At 42.8% G+C, this 19,659-nt stretch overlaps 1 protein-coding gene across 5 annotated transcripts in view; it reads left to right on the forward strand.

Moving 5' to 3' along the window:
• Positions 1-19,659, forward strand: part of FAM135A (family with sequence similarity 135 member A) — a 102,987-nt gene that overhangs the window by 21,378 nt on the left and 61,950 nt on the right. For all 5 annotated transcript variants that reach the window (XM_054722585.1, XM_054722588.1, XM_054722589.1 and 2 more), the window contains 3 exons: positions 17,345-17,484; positions 17,595-17,665; positions 17,990-18,163. In XM_054722585.1, coding sequence (XP_054578560.1) covers positions 17,345-17,484; positions 17,595-17,665; positions 17,990-18,163 — 385 coding nt within the window. The remainder of the gene's footprint in view (positions 1-17,344; positions 17,485-17,594; positions 17,666-17,989; positions 18,164-19,659) is intronic.

Consider the following 19,659-nt stretch of genomic DNA (forward strand, 5'->3'; position numbering starts at 1 on the left):
ATTGAGCCCACAACCCAGGCATGTGCCCTTGGCCGGAATCGAACCTGGGACCCTTGAGTCGGCAGGCTGACGCTCCATCCACTGAGTCAAGCCAGCTAGGGCATTCCTCTGCCATTTTTATCAGATTTTTTGGTGTGGGGGGTTTTTTGAATTGTATGCTTTCTTTATATCCTACCTAATAAAAGAGTAATATGCAAATTGACCCTACTCGGCCACAAACCACACCCACCAGCCAATCAGAGCGAGTATGCAAATTAACCCAACCAAGATGGCTACAGCCACAGAGAAAGTAGGAGGGAGGCTTGGGTTTCCAAGGCGATAGAAGAAGCCAAGCTTTTCCCTGCCCAGGCCGGCCTAATCCTCCACTCAAGGCTATAAAGTTTCAATTGTAGAAGGTAAACAAATCCAAACAGAAATGGCTACCAGCCACGGAGCGAGCAGGAGGCTTGGCTCCACTCTAGGATACAAAGTTTCAATTGTAGAAGATAAATAAATTCCAGATACCAGGGCCTCCTCTTGGGTTGCCAGGGGGCGTGGCTGGCCTGCAAACCACCACAGGCCCCTCGCTCAGGCCGCCCCATGCCCCAAGTGAACCCCCACCCTGATCTGGGACACCCTTCAGGGCAAACCAGCTGGCCCCCACCCATGCACCAGGCCTCTATCCTATCTAATAAAAGAGTAATATGCAGATTGACCATCACTCCAACACACAATATAGCTGCCCCCATGTGGTCAAAGATCCTGCCCCCATGTGGACACAAGATGGCCACCACAAGATTGCCAGCAGGGAAGGGCAGTTGGGAGGCACCAGGCCTGCAAGGGAGGGCAGTTGGAGGCGATCAACCCTGCAGGCGAGGGCACTTAGGGGTGACCAGGCCAGCAGAGGAGGGAAGTTGGGGGCAAATAGGCTGGCAGGGGAGCAGTTAGACATCAATCAGGCTGTCAGGGGAGTGGTTAGGGGGTGATCAGGCTGGCAGGCAGAAGCGGTTAGGGGCAATCAGGAAGGCAGGCAGGCAAGCAGTTGGGAGCCAGCAGTCCTGGATTGTGAGAGGGATGAATGGGCAGTCAGACATCCCTCAAGGGGTCCCATATTGGAGAGGGTGCAGGCTGGGCTGAGGGACACCCCCCACACCCTTGTGCATGAATTTCGTGCACCGGGCCTCTAGTATTTTGAATATTAACCCCTTATCAGATATATGAGTCACAAATATTTTCTCCCAGGTAGGTTGCCTTTTAATTTTGTTGATGTTATCCTTTGCTGTGTAGAAGTTTTTTTAGTTGGATGTAGTCCTATTTGTTTAATTTTTGCCTTTATTTTGGTGTCCAATCCAAATAATCATTGCCAAGATCAATGTCAAGACCAGTGTCAAGGAGCTTTTTACCCTGTGTGTGTGGTTTTATTTATTTATTTATTTATTTGAGAGAGAGAGAGAGAGAAAAACAGAGAAACACCAGTTTGTTGTTCTACTTATTTATGCATTCATTATTGATTCTTCTATGTGTCCTGATCGGGAATCAAACTGTGACCTACTGGCTCATAGGTGGATGCTTAACCACTGAGTCATGCTGCCTGGCCCATTTATTTGTATCTTAACTTAATTTCTTTCATTAGTATCTTATGGTTTTCAGTATAAAGGTCTTCCATCTCCTTGGTTAGATTAGATTTATTTTTAATATTTTATTGTTTTTGGATCTGTTGTAAATGTGATTGCTTTCTTAATTTCTCTTTTGAGTAGGTCATTGTTAAGTGTATAGAATTGCAGCTGGTCTTTGTATGTTGAGTTAGTATCCTGCAATTTTACTGAATTTGTTAATTAGGTCTAACAGTTTTTTGGTGTAATCTTTAGGGTTTTCAATATATAAGATCATGTCATCTTCAAATAGTGACTGACAGTCTTCTTTCTTGCCTATTAGATACTTCTAATTTCTTTTTATTGCCAATTTGCTGTGGCTAGAACTTCCAGTGCTAAGTTGCATGGAAGTGGTGAAAGTTGGTATTCTTATCTTGTTCCTAATTTTAGAACAGGGGTGGGGGACCTTTTTGCTGCCAAGGGCCATTTGGATATTTATAACATCATTTGCAGGCCATACAAAATTATCAACTTAAAATTAGCCTGCTATATTTGGTCAAACACTCAACTCACCCCTAATGCCTTGGCAGGGCCAGACCAAATGATTTCTCAGGCCTTATGTTCCCCACCCCTGTTTTAGAAGAACACTGTCAACTTTTCACTGTTGAGCATCATGTTAGCTAAGGATCTGCCATATATGGCCTCTATTATGTTGAAGTGTATTTCTTCTATACCTAACTTATTGAGAGTTTTTTCATCAAGGTATGTTGAGCCCTCACCAGTGTGACTCAGTTGGTTGAGCAGTGTGCCATACACCAGAGTGTCACCAGTTTGATTCCATGTCAGAGCTCATACCTGGATTCTGGGCTTAATCCCCAGTGGGGGGCATGCAGGAGGCAGTCGATCCATGTTTCTCTCTCTTACCAATGTTTCTTTCTCTCCTTTTCCCTTCCTCTCTCTAAAATCAACTTTAAAAAACATTTTTTTTAAGTATGTTGAATTTTATCAAATACTTTTTCTGTATCTATTGAGATGACAAAATGATTTTTATTCTTCATTTTGTTTATGTGGTATATTATATATGTATACTTTTTAACACATGCCCCCAACACAAGTATTTCTTTTTTTAATATATTTTTATTGTTTTTGTTGTTGTTTTTGTTTGTTTGTATTTTGTTGTGTTTTTTTTTTTTTTTTTTTTTTTTTAGAGAGAGGCAATGGGGGAGAGAAAGAGAAACATCTGTGTGAGAACAAAACATTGATTGGCTGCCTCCTGCATGCCCCCAAATAGGGATTGAGTCCATAACCCAGGCATGTGCCCTGACCAGGAATCTAATTGGCAACCCTTAGGTGCATGGGACAACGCCCAACCAACTGACCCACATGAGCCAGGGTAGTTCATTGATTGGCATATGTAAACCTATCCTTGTATCTCAGGAGTAAATCCCACTTGATCACAGTGTATGATCCTTTTAATGTGATCTTGCATTTGGTTTGCTAGTATTTTGTTAAATTTTTGCATCAGTGTTTATTAAGGATATTGGCATGTAGTTTGCTTTTCTTGTTGTGTCTTTATCTGGCTTACATATCAGGGTAATGCTGGCCCTGTAAAATGAGTTTGCAACTATTCCTTTGAATCAGTTTTTTTAAAGAGTTTGAGATGGATTGGTATTAATTCTTCTTTAAGTGTTTGTTAGCATTCACCAGTGAAGCCATCTGCTCCTGGTCTTCTCTTTGGTGGAAGGTTTTTTATTATTGATTTAATCTTTATATTCATTATTGTTCTGTTTAGATTTTTCTGTTTCTTCATGGTTCAGTCAAATGTTAGATTGGGTTGTTTGAGATATTTCTAGGTTATTTGTATGGCAGAAATATTACATGTAATTAATGTCATTTATAAAGCAGTGTTATTTTGACATTATGACACATAGTGTTTCAAAAATACTCAAAGTATCTTTTTTTTTTTTTTAAGTCCGTTTCCTGGGCACTGTGATTTTGGTTTTTATTAATTATACTAGAGGCCCAGTGCATGATTGAATCATGCACGTGTAGGCTCCCCTACACGCTTTCGCTTTCCATCGCGGTGGAGCTGGGTGCCTGTCCGCTGGTGCACCAGGACTTTTAGAAGCCTCCAGCGTGGCGGAGGCTTCTGAAAGGCCTGGTACCAGAGCAGACAGGCACCCAGCTCCCCCGCTTTTGATGGTCCGCGGCGGGACATGAGCTCGCTGCCCCAGAGGCCCCTTCTGTTCCGCAGCACAGCCATGGCACAGACGCTGAGCTCGCGCCACCACTGGCGACTCGAGCTCAGCGTCCTGCCGGCCCAATCGGCTACCCTGGCCACCCCGAGTCCCGCCCCCTGTGCCTCCCTCTGGCCCAATCGTGGGCATAGCGGAGTGATGGTAATTTACATATTACCATTTTATGAGGTAGGATAAGTCCAGATTAAGTCATTGTTGTTACCAATTCAGTTTCCAGTTTCTGATATTATCAACTATATTTTATTGACTATGAAATGTCAATGATCTGATAGTTTACTAGTGTGTAAAAAGGAAGTATCTTTTAAAAATAAATTGCTTATGTCACACACTAGTCTTTATTTGTCTTTTTTTAAAATAAATCTTGATTGTTCAGATTATTACAGATGTTCCTCTTTTTTCCCCCCATAGCTCCCCTCCACCTGATTCCCCCACCCCACCCCATGCCCTTATCCTCCCCCCCACTGTCCTCATCCATAGGTGTAAGATTTTTGTCCAGTATCTTCCCGCACCCCTCACGCCCCCTTCCCCCTGAGAATTATCAGTCCACTCACTTTCTATGCCCCTGATTCTATTATATTCACCAAGTTTATTCTGTCCATCAGATTTTTTATTGACTTGATTTTTAGATTCACTTGTTGATAGATATGTATTTGTTGTAACTTTTGCTCATAATTTTTATCTTTACCTTTTTCTTCTTCTTCCTCTTATTAAAGAATACCCTTCAGCATTTCATATAATCCTGGTTTGGTGGTGATGAACTCCTTTAGCTTTTTCTTGTCTGTGAAACTCCTTATCTGACCTACAATTCTAAATGATAGCTTTGCTGGGTAAAGTAATCTTGGTTGTAGGTTCTTGCTGTTCATCACTTTGAATATTTCTTGCCACTCCCGTCTGGCCTGCATAGTTTCTGTTGAGAAATCAGCTGACAGTCTTATGGATAGATACTCCCTTGTAGGTAACTAACTTTTTCTCTTGCTGCTTTCAAGATTCTCTCTTTGTCTTTTGCTCTTGGCATTTTAATTATGATGTGTCTTGGTATAGTCCTCTTTGGATTCCTTTTGTTTGGGGTTCTCTGCACTTTCTGGACTTGTAAGTCTATTTCTTTCACTAAGTAGGGAAAGTTTTCTGTCATTATTTCTTCTAATATGTTTTCAATATTTTGCTTGCTCTCTTCTTCTGGCACCCCCATAATTCGGATGTTGGTACGCTTGAAGTTGTCCCAGAGGCTCCTTACACTATCTTCATATTTTTGGATTCCTTTTTCTTTTTGTTTTTCTGGTTGGTTTTTTTTTTGCTTCCTCATATTTCAAATCTTTGGTTTGATTCTTGGGGTCCTCTAGTCTGCTGTTGGATTTCTATATATTATTCTTTATTTCAGACAGTGTATGCTTAATTTCTGACTTGTCCTTTTCCATTTTTTTTGGTGTTCTCATTAAGATCCTTGAAGGTCTCATAAGTTCCTCGGAGGTCTCACTAAGTTTCTCGGTGGTTTCTAGAAGATTCTTGAGTAACCTTATAACTGTGGTTTTGAACTCTATATCCAGTAGTTTGCTTTCCTCCATTTCTTTCATTCGTGACATGTTTCTTTGTCTCCGCATTTTGGCTGCTTCCCTGTGTTGGTGGAGTGGCTTTGTGTGGTAGGTGACCTATAGGGCCCAGTGGCTCAGTCTCCCCAATCACCTGAGGTGGACACTCTTGGTGCACCCCTTTGTGGGCTAGGTGCACAGTCTTGTTGTAGTTAAGTCTTGATTGCTGTGGTCCACTGGGAGGAATTGACCTCCAGGCCAATTGGCTGTGAGGATCAGCTGTGTCTAATGGAAGAACTGCTATGCTGGAGAGACCCTTATGGGCAAGACTTGCTTCAGTGGGGCTTTGGTGCTCACTGAGTCTGCCTCTTGAGTGTGTCACTTATGTATGTGAGGAGTTGAAATCTAGTGTTGTCTCACACTGACTACTAGGTACTCTGGCTCCTGGATCTCCAAGGAGGTGCAAGTCAGCTACTGTCTGAGGCCACCCAGCAGGAGCTACAGCAAGATCTGCAGATTTCTCCTCTTTGTTTGGGGTTGGAAGTTTTGGAGCTCTCTAACCCAGCTACAGTTTGTTAGGTTAAGCTGCGAAAGGGCAGGCCATTCATATGCAAAAGCTGCTGCACATAGCTTTGGTGGGTTTGTGAATTGGGTGGGGCGGGGTCTCAGGGAATCACCAGAGCAGAGTGTAGCAAACAGCGATGGCTGCCAGTCAGCAGCCTCTGCGTCTCCGCATTTCCGCGTCCCATGCCCCAGCGCAGTAAACAGTGATTCCTGCGAGCACCTCTGAGAGAAAGCCACCCTCACTTTCCGACCTGATGTCAGACAGTCCAGCTTCTCCCCGTAGGAGTCTGGGTCCCCAGTCTCGCCGGAAACTGGAGTTCAGAGTAGTCGGGAGCTTGTATCTCCCTTCCAATTGGAAAAAACAGTGCACCCAGTCACCAGCCTTATTTGCGCACCTCCATACCTCTGCTTTTCCACTCCTACCTGGTCTCAATGCGCTTTTTTCTTTCCTTCTAGTTGTAGAACTTCTACTCAGCCAGCTTTCCCATCATTCTGGGTGATAGTTGTTTGGTCTTTTTAGTTGTAGTTTTGGTGTGGTTGTGAGAGGCAGCACGTACAGGTGTTTACCTTATGCCGCCATCTTGGTTTCTCCCACACACTAGTCTTTAAAAGAGAAGCCTAGGTTTGGAAAACAGTAGACTTTCTTAATATGTAATTTTAGCTTACATGTGGAAACATTACTTATATTTATGTGTATTTTTATACCATCATTCCAGAAAAATGTTAAGAGGTTGCATACATTTTAATTAAATTATTGCAGCTTGGATTTTCTTTATACTTTTTATACATACTTCAGTTTTCTTTTTTGAAGTATAATTGACATATCTATATATAAAAGCCTAAGCAACCGAACGACTGAACAACCAGTCGCTATGACGCGTACTGACCACCAGGGGCAGACACTCAAACGCAGGAGCTGCCCCCCTGGTGGTCAAGTGTGCTTCCCACAGCCAACCTCCTGCGGCCAGCTAACCTCCCTTAGTCCCTCCCCCTGGCTGGCCAGCCCAGATTGGCCCAGATAGGGACGGGTGAGAAGGCCCCGATAGGCCCCAATCGCCGGCCAGGCCAAGGGATCCCACCCGTGCACGAATTCGTGCACCGGGCCTCTAGTATAGTATAATATGATTGCCTTTGTAATTTTTCACATTACATAATTATAGTAAGCTGTCCTATCTAATAAAGGGGTAATATGCAAATTAACCATCACTCTGCTACACCCACAACCCACGCCCACCATCCAATCAGGAGCAAGTATGCAAATTAACCCAACCAAGATGGCTCCGGCCACGGAGCAAGTAGGAGGCTTGGGTTTCCCCGGCAATGGAGGAAGCCAAGCTTTCTGCACACCCTGGCCGGCCCAGGCCTCCATTCAAGGCTACAAAGTTTCAATTATAGAAGATAAATAAATCCCAACAAAAATGGCAGCAGCCATGGAGCTGGAGAGAGTAGGAGGCTTGAGTTGCCCCCGACAATGGAGGAAGCCAGGCTTTCTGCACACCCTGGCTGGCCCAGGCCTCCACTCAAGACTACAAAGTTTCAATTATAGAAGATAAATAAATCCCAACAAAAATGACTGCGGCCACGGAGCAAGCAGGAGGCTTGTCTCCGCTCAAGGCTACAAAGTTTCAATTATAGAAGATAAATAAATACCAGATACCAGGGCCTCCGCTTGGGTCGCCGGGGGGCATGGCTGGCCTGCAAACCACCACAGGCCCCTAGCCCAGGCCACCCCACACCCCAAGGGAACCCCTACCCTGATTCAGGAACCCTTTAGGGAAAATCAGCTGGCCCGCACCCGTGCACCAGACCTCTATCCTCCTATCTAATAAAAGGATAATATGCAAATTGACCATCATTCTAACACACAAGATGGCTGCCCACATGCGGACCTAAGATGGCCTGCAGGGGAGGGCAGTTGGGAGGGACCAGGCCTGCAAGGGAGGGCAGTTGGGGGTGATCAAGCCTGCAGGGGAGGGAAGATAGGGGTGACCTGGCCTGCAGAGGAGGGAAGTTGGGGGCGACTGGGCCTGCAGGGGAGGGCAGTTAGGGGCAAACAGGCTGGCAGGTGAGCAGTTAGGCATCAATCAGGCTGGCAGGGGAGTGGTTAGGGGATGATCAGGCTGGCAGACAGAAGCAGTTAGGGGCAATCAGGAAGGCAGGCAGGCAAGCAGTTGGGAGCCAGCAGTCCTGGATTGTGAGAGGGATGTCTGACTGCCGTCAGACATCCCTCGAGGGGTCCCAGATTGGAGAGGGTGCAGGCTGGGCTGAGGGACACCCCCCCCTCCATGCACGAATTTCATGCACCAGGCCTCTAGTTTTTGTAATATATTTTTATTTATTTCAGAGATTAAGAGAGAGAGAGAAAGAAATATCATTGATGATAATCATTAATTGGCTGCCTCCTGCACGCCCCCCACTGGGGGGATCGAGCCCGCAATCAGGCATCAAGCCCTTGACTGGAATTGAACCTGGGACCCCTCAGTCTGTAGGCCAACACTCTATCCACTGAGCCAAACCAGTTAGGGCTATAGTAAACTATGGTGGTCTATATACATTACACTGTACATTAGATCTCTATAGCTTATTTCCTACTCAATGAAGGTTTGTACTTACCCTTAAACAACATCAGTCTTATACCCATCCCATGGTAACTACCATTTTACTCTCTGTTTTTTATGCGTTTGACTTTTTTAGATTCTACATAAGTGATATATACTATTTGTCTTTCTCTATTTGACTTATTTCACATAGCATAATGGGTTCAGGGTCAATTCATGTTGTTAGATGGCAAGATATACTCCTTTCTCATGGCTAATATTTCATTGTAAATACATATCATACCTTTTTATACATTCAGATTTTTTCATATCCTGTCTGTCGTGAATAATGCGGCAGTAAACGTGAGAGTGCATATATCTATTCAAAACTCTGTTTTCCTTTCCTTTGAGTATATATACAAAAATAGAACTGATGGATTATATGGTACATCTTTTTTAATTTTTTGAGGAACCTCCATATTGTTTTCCGTAGTGGTTGGACCAATTTACATTTTCACTGACAGTGTATAAGGGTTCCCTTTTTACCACATCATCATCAGTACATCATCTTTTGTCTCTTATTGATGAAAGCTATTCTAACAGGTGTGAAGTGATATCTCATTGTGGTTTTGATTTGCATTTCTCTGTTTATTACTGATATTGAACATCTTTTTGTGTGTCTGTTCACTACTTTGATGTTGGAAAAATGTCTAGTTCTGATTTGAGACTATTATTTATGAGGAGAAAATCAGGGAAATTTCACAAAAATTCAAACAATGTGTGAGGAAGGTCTTATTACTATATATATATATATATATATATATATATATATATATATATATATACACACACACACACACACTAGAAGCCCGGTGCACGAAATTCGTGCATGGCGGGGGTTGTCCCTCAGCCCAGCCTTTACCCTCTCCAATCTGGGACTCCTGGAGGGATGTCTGACTGCCCGTTTAGGCCCGATCCTAGTGGGATCGGGCCTAAATGGGCAGTCAGACATCCCTCTCACAATCCAGGAATGCTGGCTCCCAACTGCTTGCCTGCCTGCCTTCCTGATTGCCCCTAACCGCTTCTGCCTGCCAGCCTGATCACCCTCTAACCACTCCGCTGCCAGCCTGGTTGATGCTTAACTGCTCCCCTGCCAGCTTGTTTGCCCCCAACTTCCCTCCTCTGCCAGCCTGGTCACCCCTAACTGCCCTCTCCTGCAGGGTTGATCACCTCCAACTGCCCTCCCTTGCAGGCATGGTGCCTCCCAACTGCCCTCCCTTGCAGGCCGGGTGCCTCCAACTGCCCTCCTCTGCTGGCCATCTTGTGTCCACATGGGGGCAGGATCTTTGACCACATGGGGGCAGCTATATTGTGTCTTGCAGTGATGATCAATCTGTATATTACTCTTTCATTAGATAAGATAGAGGCCTGGTGCACGGGTGGGGGCCAGCTGGTTTGCCCTGAAGGGTGTCCCAGATCAGGGTGGGGTTCCCTTGGGGCGTGGGGCGGCCTGAGCGAGGGGCCTGTGGTGGTTTGCAGACAGGCCACGCCCCCTGGCAACCCAAGCAGAGGTCCTGGTATATGGGATTTATTTTCCTTCTACAATTGAAACTTTGTAGCCTGGAGCGGAGCCAAGCCTGGGGCTCCCTCCGGGGCGGCAGCCATTTCTGTGGCAGCTAATTCACCTTCTACAATTGAAACTTTGTAGCCTTAAGCGGGTAGCCCAGCCAGGGTGTGTGGAAAGCTTTGCTTCCCCTGTTGCCGCCGGCAACCCTGGCCTGCTCTCTCAAGCTCCATTCTACCGCCGTTTGTTTGAATTTGTTTACCTTCTATAATTGAAACTTTGTAGCTTGAGTGGAGGCTTAGGCTTGCAACAGCTATGGAAAGCTTGGCTTGCTCTGTTACCTGGGAAACCTTGCTCTCTGTGGCTGTAGCCATCTTGGGTTGGGTTAATTTGCATACCCCTGATTGGCTGGTGGGCGTGGCTTATGTAGCGGAGTTATGGTTAATTTGCATATTACCATTTTATTAGAGAGGATACTAGAGGCCCGGTGCATGAAATTCATGCTCGGGGGTTCCCTCAGTCCGACCTGTACCCTCTCCAATCTGAGAGCCCTCAGGGCATGTCCTGTTGATGGCTTAGGCCCGCTCCCTGTGGTTCTCTGCTCTCTGTGGGGCTCGCCTGCTCCACACCATAGAGATGGGCAAGCAAGCCCTGCTGGGTGCTGCCTGCAGCTGCACTTGTCTGCTCCCGTGTCGCCATGGCAACAGCCAAGCAGGCACTGCTGGGTGCTGCCTGCAGGCCCACTCGCCTGTTGTGTTTCGCCAGCAGCTACCGCCAAGCAGGCCCTGCTGTCTGCTGTCAAGCTGCACTGCTGGACCCACCCCCTGGCCCACCCTGAGGTTGCCTGTCCAGCCCTGCCTGGCTCCCCGGCCCCGCAGCAGCTGCGGCCGCTGGGGTCTGGCCCTGCCTCCCTCTTTGGCCCTTGAAGCAGCCTTGGTGGCTGCTGACCAGGCCCTCCCCCAGTGCAGGTGCATGGAGGCGGGTCCAGGCGCTGCTGCCACCGCCGCCGCCGCCCCAGACCCGCGAACGCTGATGGGGGCGGGTCCGGGTGCCACCGCCGCCCCTGGAGAAACCCCGCCCCCGCCGCCCCCCGGAGAGACCCCGCCCCCGCCACCCCTGGAGAGACGCCGCCCCCGGAGAGACCCCAGCTCCCCTGCTGCCACTGCCACCGCCGCCGCCGCCCCCGGAGAGAACCCCTCAGCGTTCACGGGTTCGGGGGCGGCGGCGGGGGCGGCTCCTGGACCCACCCTCATCAGCATTCGTGGGTCCAGGGGTGCCGCCACCGCTCTGACCTGCGAACACTGAGGTGTCTCTCCAGGAGCGGCGGTGGCGGCGCCCGGAGCCGCCCCCATCAGTGTTCGCGGGTCCTGGGGCGCCACCGCCGCCGCCACCGCTCCAACCCGCGAACGCTGAGGGGTCTCCCCTCAGCGGCCACGGATCCGGCCGTTGAGAGGCGCAGGGGGCGGGACTCGAGTCCAGCCCCCTGCGCCTCTCAATGGCTGGATAGGTCACCCCGAGTCCCACCCCCCCAGCCTCCTGCTGCCCAATCGTGGGCGTATCGGAGTGATGGTTATTTGCATATTACTCTATTATTAGATAGGATTCTCCACTTTTATGTAAGTTCACAATTAGGTAAGCATTTGGACTAATAGGAAATCAACCCTTATTGAACAAAAAAGGCATTTTCATTTATTTGTATTTGATAAGGGTTTTTCTAAAATCATCTGTATGGATAAAATTCTTTGTGTGTATGGCTTTTACATTCTTCCTACCTACCTACCTCTACCTAGTGCTCTTATACAGGTTTTAGCAGTTTAAAAAATTAATATGAAAAAAGTAAGGTTGAAAATAAGGACTAGTTATCAAACTAAGAAAGGATTGGTGTCCAGTTGCTTTGCCTTGGCAGTAGTTAATTGGCCACTTAAGATAAAGCTTTAAATACTTCGAAGTGCTACTAGAAGAACTATCTCTTTCTCCCCTATTAGTTGTCCCCATAAGCTTTGTCTAGCAACCATCTTATCAGGCCCTTTTTTTGAGAGCCACTGAAATGTTGTGGTAGTTTTGCTGACTTAAGATTTTTCATTATTTTACCCTATTCTACATGTCTAACTGTATTTCCCACCATTCTCCCTATGGATTCTATAGAACCACTACCAATTTCTCAAATGTGATGGGTTCTAAATTACCTCATTATTTGTACACATTCTCTTCCTCATCTCACCATTGTGAAGCTATAGATTAACCTCCATAGGTAATTAGAAGTTTCCTCTACTGTGTTTCCATAGCACTTTCTAATTTTTTCCCCTCAGAATTTGGAATTCTGAAGCAATCAATATCAAAAATCATTAAATCAGAATGCTTTTATAACATGAGGAAAGTTTAAAGAAATAATAGCTTAGAGACCATTCATGTTATTATATCACTGTTATTAGTAACTGAATAATCTCAACAACTGAATAGAAAACTTACCATAAAGTTAGATCTTTCAATAAACTTTGCATAATAATGAAAGTAGAGTTTATTTGCTATTGTAAGCCTTTCTTTTGCTTTCTCTGTGGTCAGCAGCTTCCTTTGTCACTGCCATTAGTTATCTATTTACCTGGCTTAAGGGATAATGATAATTACATTGCCATTTACTTTAGTCTCCTGAAATAGGAAGTTAAGAGATTAGCACATTGTACTGCAATTATTTGCTTGTATGTTTCCATTCGAACTAGATTAGGAACTCTAAAAGGAAATCGTATTTTTATTTATGTTCATTTCTCAAAGCTCCTGGTATTTTTAGAGGCTTAATAAATTATGATTGAACTAGAGGCCCAGTGCATGAAATCATGCATGGGTGGAGTCCAACGGGCCCGCCCCAATCAGGGCAGATCAGGGCTGGGCCTGTTGGGAGAAGGAGACAGCAGGAGGTTGGCTGGCCAGCCTGCCCCGATCAGGGCTGATCAGGGCCGGACGGCCGGCTTTGGGGAGGTGCCAGGGGCGAATGGGGTGGGGGGGGCCGATCAAGGGTCAGGGGCCATGGGAGGTTGGCCAGCCAGCCCCACCCCCAATTGGTTTGGGGAGGGCCAATCAGGGGCGGAGCTAGCTGGGGGGAGGGCTGCAGGAGGTTGGCTGGAGGATTGGGCGGGTTCACTGGCCGCAGTGGGCGTCATAGCAACCAGTCATTCCGGTCCTTACAGTGTTCCAGTCGCTAGCTTTTTATATATATAGATGAATGCTCATTTGTTTACAAAGTAAGAGATATCAATGCTAGCTGTTTAACCAAACAAAATGCTGAAAGATAGAGGAATAAAATATAAATTATGACTAAATGTAAGTATTTATAGTTCTATATCACAAGTCACTAAAGTTGTAGATCTGATATTTGGGTTAGCAGATAACTGAGATGCAGAGTGAAAATAGAGTCATTTCAACAAGGAAATAGGACAATAAATTAAGAAGTTAGATGAAAGTTCATTTATTCAGTAAATAATTGCTAAGTGCCTATTATGTATAAAACATAGTGCTTACTCTTAAATTAAAGCAATGAAAAAGATATATGTGGTTCCTAAGCTCATAGGCAGAGTATCATCTAGTAAATATTAAAAGCAAAGAGGGCTTCAGACTCAAGACAAACTGAGCATCACATATGCTTGGGGGTTTTTGTTTCCAATACTCTTTAGTAATCGCAATATAAAAGCACAAAAAGGAGTGACAGACAAATATTTCAATAAATTTTTGAAGGACAGAAAACACAAGTGGGAGCTAAACTACCTTCTGGAACACCTTCCAGGAATTTTAGGCAGGTATAACAGATGAAATGAAATGAATGGTGAACCTGAAAACAGGGATAAAGGTTTGTAATTGGATAAGCTGTGGTATAGTTGGGCACTCAGGCCCAAATACAGAAAGTCAGGAAGATTATTATTCACCTTAGGACAGAAACCTCAGGGCTTTTCTGGTGCACGGATTTGTGCACTGGTGAGGTCCCTCAACCTTGCCTTTGGGGATCGGGCCGAAAGCAACTCTCCAACATCCCCAGAAGGGTCCCGGATTGCAAGAGGGCACAGACCCGGCCAAGGGACCCCACCGGTGCACTATCGGGCCGAGAGGGACCGCAGGAGGGCTCCAAGGTGTGTCTGGCCCATCTCGCCCAGTCCCGATCAGCCAGACCCCAGCAGCAAGCTAACCTACCTGTTGGTGCACATCATAGCAACTGGTCGAATGTCAAATGAATGGTTTGACACTTAGCATATTAGGATTTTATTTTATAGGATATTGCCCTGGGGTATTAACACTCGAGAGTAAAATATTCATTCTTTTTCTTTTGTTTTGTGGCTAACACAAAACAAAAAAAACATAACATGAAATCTGCCCTTTTAACAAATGTTTAAGGGTACAGTACAGTGTTGTTAACTATATGCACATTGTTATACAGAAGGTCACTAGAATTTTTTCATCTTGTGTGACTAAAACTCTATACCATACAAAGCAATTTCTCATTTCCCCCTCCTCTCAGCCCCTAGCAACCACCATTCTACTTTCTGTTTCAATGAGTTTGACTATTTTAGATAAACTCAGTACAAGTAGAATCATTGACTGGTCTATTTCGTGTAGCATCAGTCCTCACAGTTCATTCATGTTGTATTGTATGACAGGATTTCTTTCTTTTTTAAGACTGAAAGTATTCCATCCTATACCTCATTTTCTTTATTCATCCATTAATGGACATTTAGATTGTTTTACCTCTTGGCTACTGTGATATTGCTGTAATGAACATGGGTGTGATATTGCTGTAATGAACATGGGAATGCATATATGTCTTTGAGATTCTATTTTCCAGAAGTGGGATTGCTGGATCAATGGTAGTCCTATTTTTAGTTTTTTGAGGAACCTCCATATTGTTTTCAATAGCAGGTACACCATTTTACATTCTCATCAACAGTATACACGGGTTCCATTTTCTCCACTAGTGCTGACCATGTTTATAATATATGAAGTAAGAAATATGAGACATGACCTTTGCCTTCAATAAGTTTCAGTTCCTTCTTCCTGAAATGCTCTTTCTTTCCATCTTTATTTGACTAATACTTTTTCATGGTATTTCAATTCAGATGCTATTTTGTCAACAAAAGCTTTCCTGACTCCACACACCAGGCTCATTCTCATATTATAAGATGCTATAGCTGCCCTTCTTTGTAACACTCAGTGCAAACGTAATTTACAGAATTATATGGAGGTATTTAGGTATTTTATATGTGTCCTCTCATTCTTTTAGCACTTTCTTACTTTCTGGTATAAAAAGATGGTCCAGGCTTTTCTCATCCTATTGGTGCCCCAGCTCTGGAGTCAGCCATTTCTCCAAAAGCCTTGATTACTTTTAGTGAATAATAGTATCTAAAAATCAATATTTGGGGCTGTCCTGATCCTAGGCCCTTTAAGTGGATACAGCTAGTGAGTGAATGTATGTACAAATGTGTATATTTACGCATCCTTAATCATTTTCTTATTTAATCAGTCCCTTGTATGTGCCAGTCCCTTGTCACTCTTCCCTCTCCGTCATGGGCTACTTGGGCTTCAGCACCTCATGTCAGGTGACTCCCCTATGTGGACACCCTCCTTACCTTACTTGGGCTCAATCAGAGTGTGTCAGACTGCCCACACTCACCCTCTCCCCCATATGAAAATTTTGTCTTCTCTTTTGGACTCCACCCTACAGCATGATGCATGTCTACAAGGACACCTTCCTTACCTAATTTGAACTCCAGCTCTCCAGATTTAGGTACCCTCCCATACAGTTGCCCTCCTCATCTTGCATGGCTACCAATACCTCACTCTAAGTCACCCCTTCACCTAGATTGCCCTCCTCACCCTGCTCAGGTTCTGACTTCACTGCAGGCTGCTCTTCTCACCAGGCACAGGCTCAGATACCAGACTACCACTCGGTGTGAACAGACCACCCTCCTATTCCAGATGGACCCTGATATCCCACTCTGGGCTTGCTGACCCATAGAGATTCCCACCTGGCTTTATCTCTGGCTTAAACATCTCCAGTTTCTTTGATGGATCCTCATATCATGTTATATCTGAGGATAGAGAAATAAGACAGCAGGTGACCTGCTGGAGTGACTTAGTACCAACAACGCAGAGGGCAGACCAAACTTGATAGGCTAAGGACATGGTCTTTGAGATTGCTCTCACTTCAGACACCAGCTGCAGGTTTAGGAGTCCACAAACTACCCTCACTTCTGACCAGCTGGCTATAAATTTTGGTTCCTGTATTACCCCGGCCAGTTTGACAATTCACTAGAATAAGTCATATAACTCAGGAAAGCATTCTACTTGTCTTACAGTTTTATTATATAGCAAAAGGATAAAATTAGAACCTAAAGAAGAAATGCATAAGGCAAGATCTGGGAGGATCCTAGATTTGTGAGGCTTCTGTTATTCTCTCCCCATGGATTCAGGATGCATTACCCTCCCAGAATATTGATATGTTACAAAATATAGAATATTGCCAACCAGGGAAGCTCACCCAAACTTTAATGTCCAAGGTTTTTATTTGTGTTTTATTACACAGGCATGGTTAATTGAATCATCATCTCAAGCCCCCTTCCCTTCCCTGGAGGTTGGATTTCCATCTTGTGGCTCAAAGTCCCAGCTCTCTAATCATGTGATTGGTCTTACTGGTGGGGCCAACTCCCATCCTGAATCTCCTTAGCATAAACTATCTAGGGGCCCACCTTGAATCACCTCATTAACATAATCTCAGGGCCCACTATGAATAACTATCACTGGGAAATTCCAAGGATTCAGAGATCACCTTCCAGAAATCAGGGACAGTGACCAGCCAGATTCCTTTTTTGTCATTGTTTTGTTTGATTTATCTTTTTAAGTATATTTTTATTGTTAGTAGTATTACAGATACCTAGTATCTCCCATTTTCCCCAGCCAGATTCTTTATTCCAAGGTTTAGAGGTTACTTCCTAGCAACCAGGACAAAAGCAAACCAAATTCTTTATTATGCAAGCTATGAAAAACTAATTTGCTTTCTTTTGTGGTATACATATCAATTTTTTACTTTTAAAATGTCTACTTTGTGATTTCCATATTACCTTCTTGGATGAAGATAACTGTACAACTTAATAATGCTTATAATGCATTTATCATTTTTTATCATAGAAATGAATCAATTATCAGAAATGTTTTAATATTGCTAAATAAAATGATACTGGCATGGGAGTAATATAATCAAGTTTACAGTGTTTTAAAGTAAAAGTTTTAATTTTCTTGTAGTATATTTTGTCCTTTACCTGTCACTTATGTATCTTATTTGTTTTAGGTATGTCTTTAGCCTTTCCAGCTTCAGTTCATGATTCTCTGATTTGCAGTAAAACATTTCAGATTCTATATAGAAGTGAGGAGGTTGTTTTAAATGATGTTATGATCTTCAAAGTTAAAATGTTGTTGGATGAAAAAAAGGTAAATATCTCTTTATATATATTTAGATAACTTTTTTGTAAAGCCTCAATGCATATTTATAACTGTCTATAAATATTTTTAAAGTATTTTATATTATAATTTTTCTTCAGATTGAAGAAACTCTTGAGGAAATGGGTTTTCTGTTATCCTTGGATCTGCACTTTACAGATGGAGATTATTCGTAAGTAGGCAAACAAAACAATTAAAAATCCATAGTTACTCGTGACTATTACCTGTTAATATTAGATTCCTCATTTACTTCTTAGAATTCAACCTTTCCCCAGTGGTTAGGCCTACTCCTTTGTGCCATGAGCTTCAGGTAGTGAAATCAAATAAGATTTTATATTGCTGTCTAATGTAAACATGATGCTTTAAAAATTATTTACATTATCAGTTTTTAAAAATAATTAAGTAACTAAATGTTTAAATAGTTTAAACAGCTTTACAGAATATTAGCCTTTAGGAAATATTTTATACTTATATGCACATATGTTGCTTTTTCTAGGGCAGATGATCTGAATGCCTTGCAACTAATAAGTAGCCGAACATTGAAGCTGCACTTTAACATCCATAGAGGTCTTCATCATCATGTTAATGTTATGTTTGATTATTTCCACCTTTCTGTTGTGACTGTTACAGTCCATGCATCTTTGGTTGCACTACACCAGCCACTAATAAGGTAAATTTAACCCAATACCTGGTCTTTATTAATGTAATATCTATTCTTTTTATAGTGAAAACAGATACTTTGATAAAGATAACTGAAGAACTAAGGAATTTCTAATTCATAGTTATTTAATAAATACTTACATTTTATACTAAAATATCGAATTAATAAAATTGAAGAGCATGGAAACATTTGATTGATAACTTTATTGTTACAGAAATATGCAGCAATCATTGTCAGATAAACTGACCAAGAAAAATAATGCAGTCTGGAAATAACCATATAATATTGTTTAGTCTGAATTTATGTTTTCATGCAGTGCTACACTGTAATTATTCACCCTCTGGAAAAGTATATTAATTTTTTCTTAGATTTTTGTTTGTCTCTTGTCTGGATGGACTAATTTTATCTTCTTAAATCTATACTATACAGTAATTCTTGTTTTCTGAGTCATTAATCAATTTTAATACATCTTGACTAAATCTTTTAAAATTATTTTATGTATATCACTTTAGCTTAAAAGTGCATAAAATTCTGGATCATAATAAATGCATTGGAGAAATTATTTTTTCTGCCCACTACCCTGGGGAGATACATTTTCTTTTATTAATGTAAGAATAAAATTCAAGCTCTCTTTTTTATAATAAAACATTTTCCTTATGGTATGGGCAATTCATGGACACTTTTCAAATCAGTAATGTATGAAAAGACTCCAAATTGATTGGATTTTTAAATTGTCTACTTTATAATTTCTGACACAAATCTGATTCCAACAGCTGATATTAGGGATGATGCTTAAAGGTTATGATATTAGACTAATTTGTCAGAACACTGAGTAGGTGATTTTGTAGAATTATCCTCAGAATTTGCAGAAGACCTCCACAGTTTAACATATTGCCCACAAGTAAGAGCCTCCTGTGGCATATCTTTACATTGTTTTAAAAACTTAAGTGAGAACCTCTTCCATTGTGTTTTCCCATAATCTCTTTTAGAGCAGAGGGCCAGGAAGAGATCTGTTTGATGACTTGCTTTGCCTTCTTTATTCTCTAGTAAGATCTAGTTCTCTAATAAGTAACTAATGTTTGGCCATCTTTGTCTTACCTCTTAGGCCTTTGAGTGTTTTTTCTCGATTGCTTGTAACTTCTGTAAATAGAACCATGTTCTATTAAATATTATTTTATCATAAACTTCCTCAAAAATTTTTAGATTTTGATTGAATTAATTAATATGTAATATGATAACTGAATGAAACTTTCTGACAAGAAAGTGGTTTTTGAAATATAACTTTGAAATAAGTAGTATGTAATACTACTTTTATATAAATTGCATATTAGGTTATAATGATGAAAGTTTGTTTATGAAATACATTCCTGTAGTTTTATGAATCTCTTATTTTTGTATTTTCAGTAAGAATCCCTAACTAAACTAAATCTACCATTCCTTTTTCTTTATAGCACTGGCTTAGTTGTTCTTATGAAAAATATATAGTTCATAGAGGTTAGCTCAGG

Source organism: Eptesicus fuscus, chromosome 10 (assembly GCF_027574615.1).
Source record: "Eptesicus fuscus isolate TK198812 chromosome 10, DD_ASM_mEF_20220401, whole genome shotgun sequence".
NCBI classification, from domain to species: domain Eukaryota; kingdom Metazoa; phylum Chordata; class Mammalia; order Chiroptera; family Vespertilionidae; genus Eptesicus; species Eptesicus fuscus.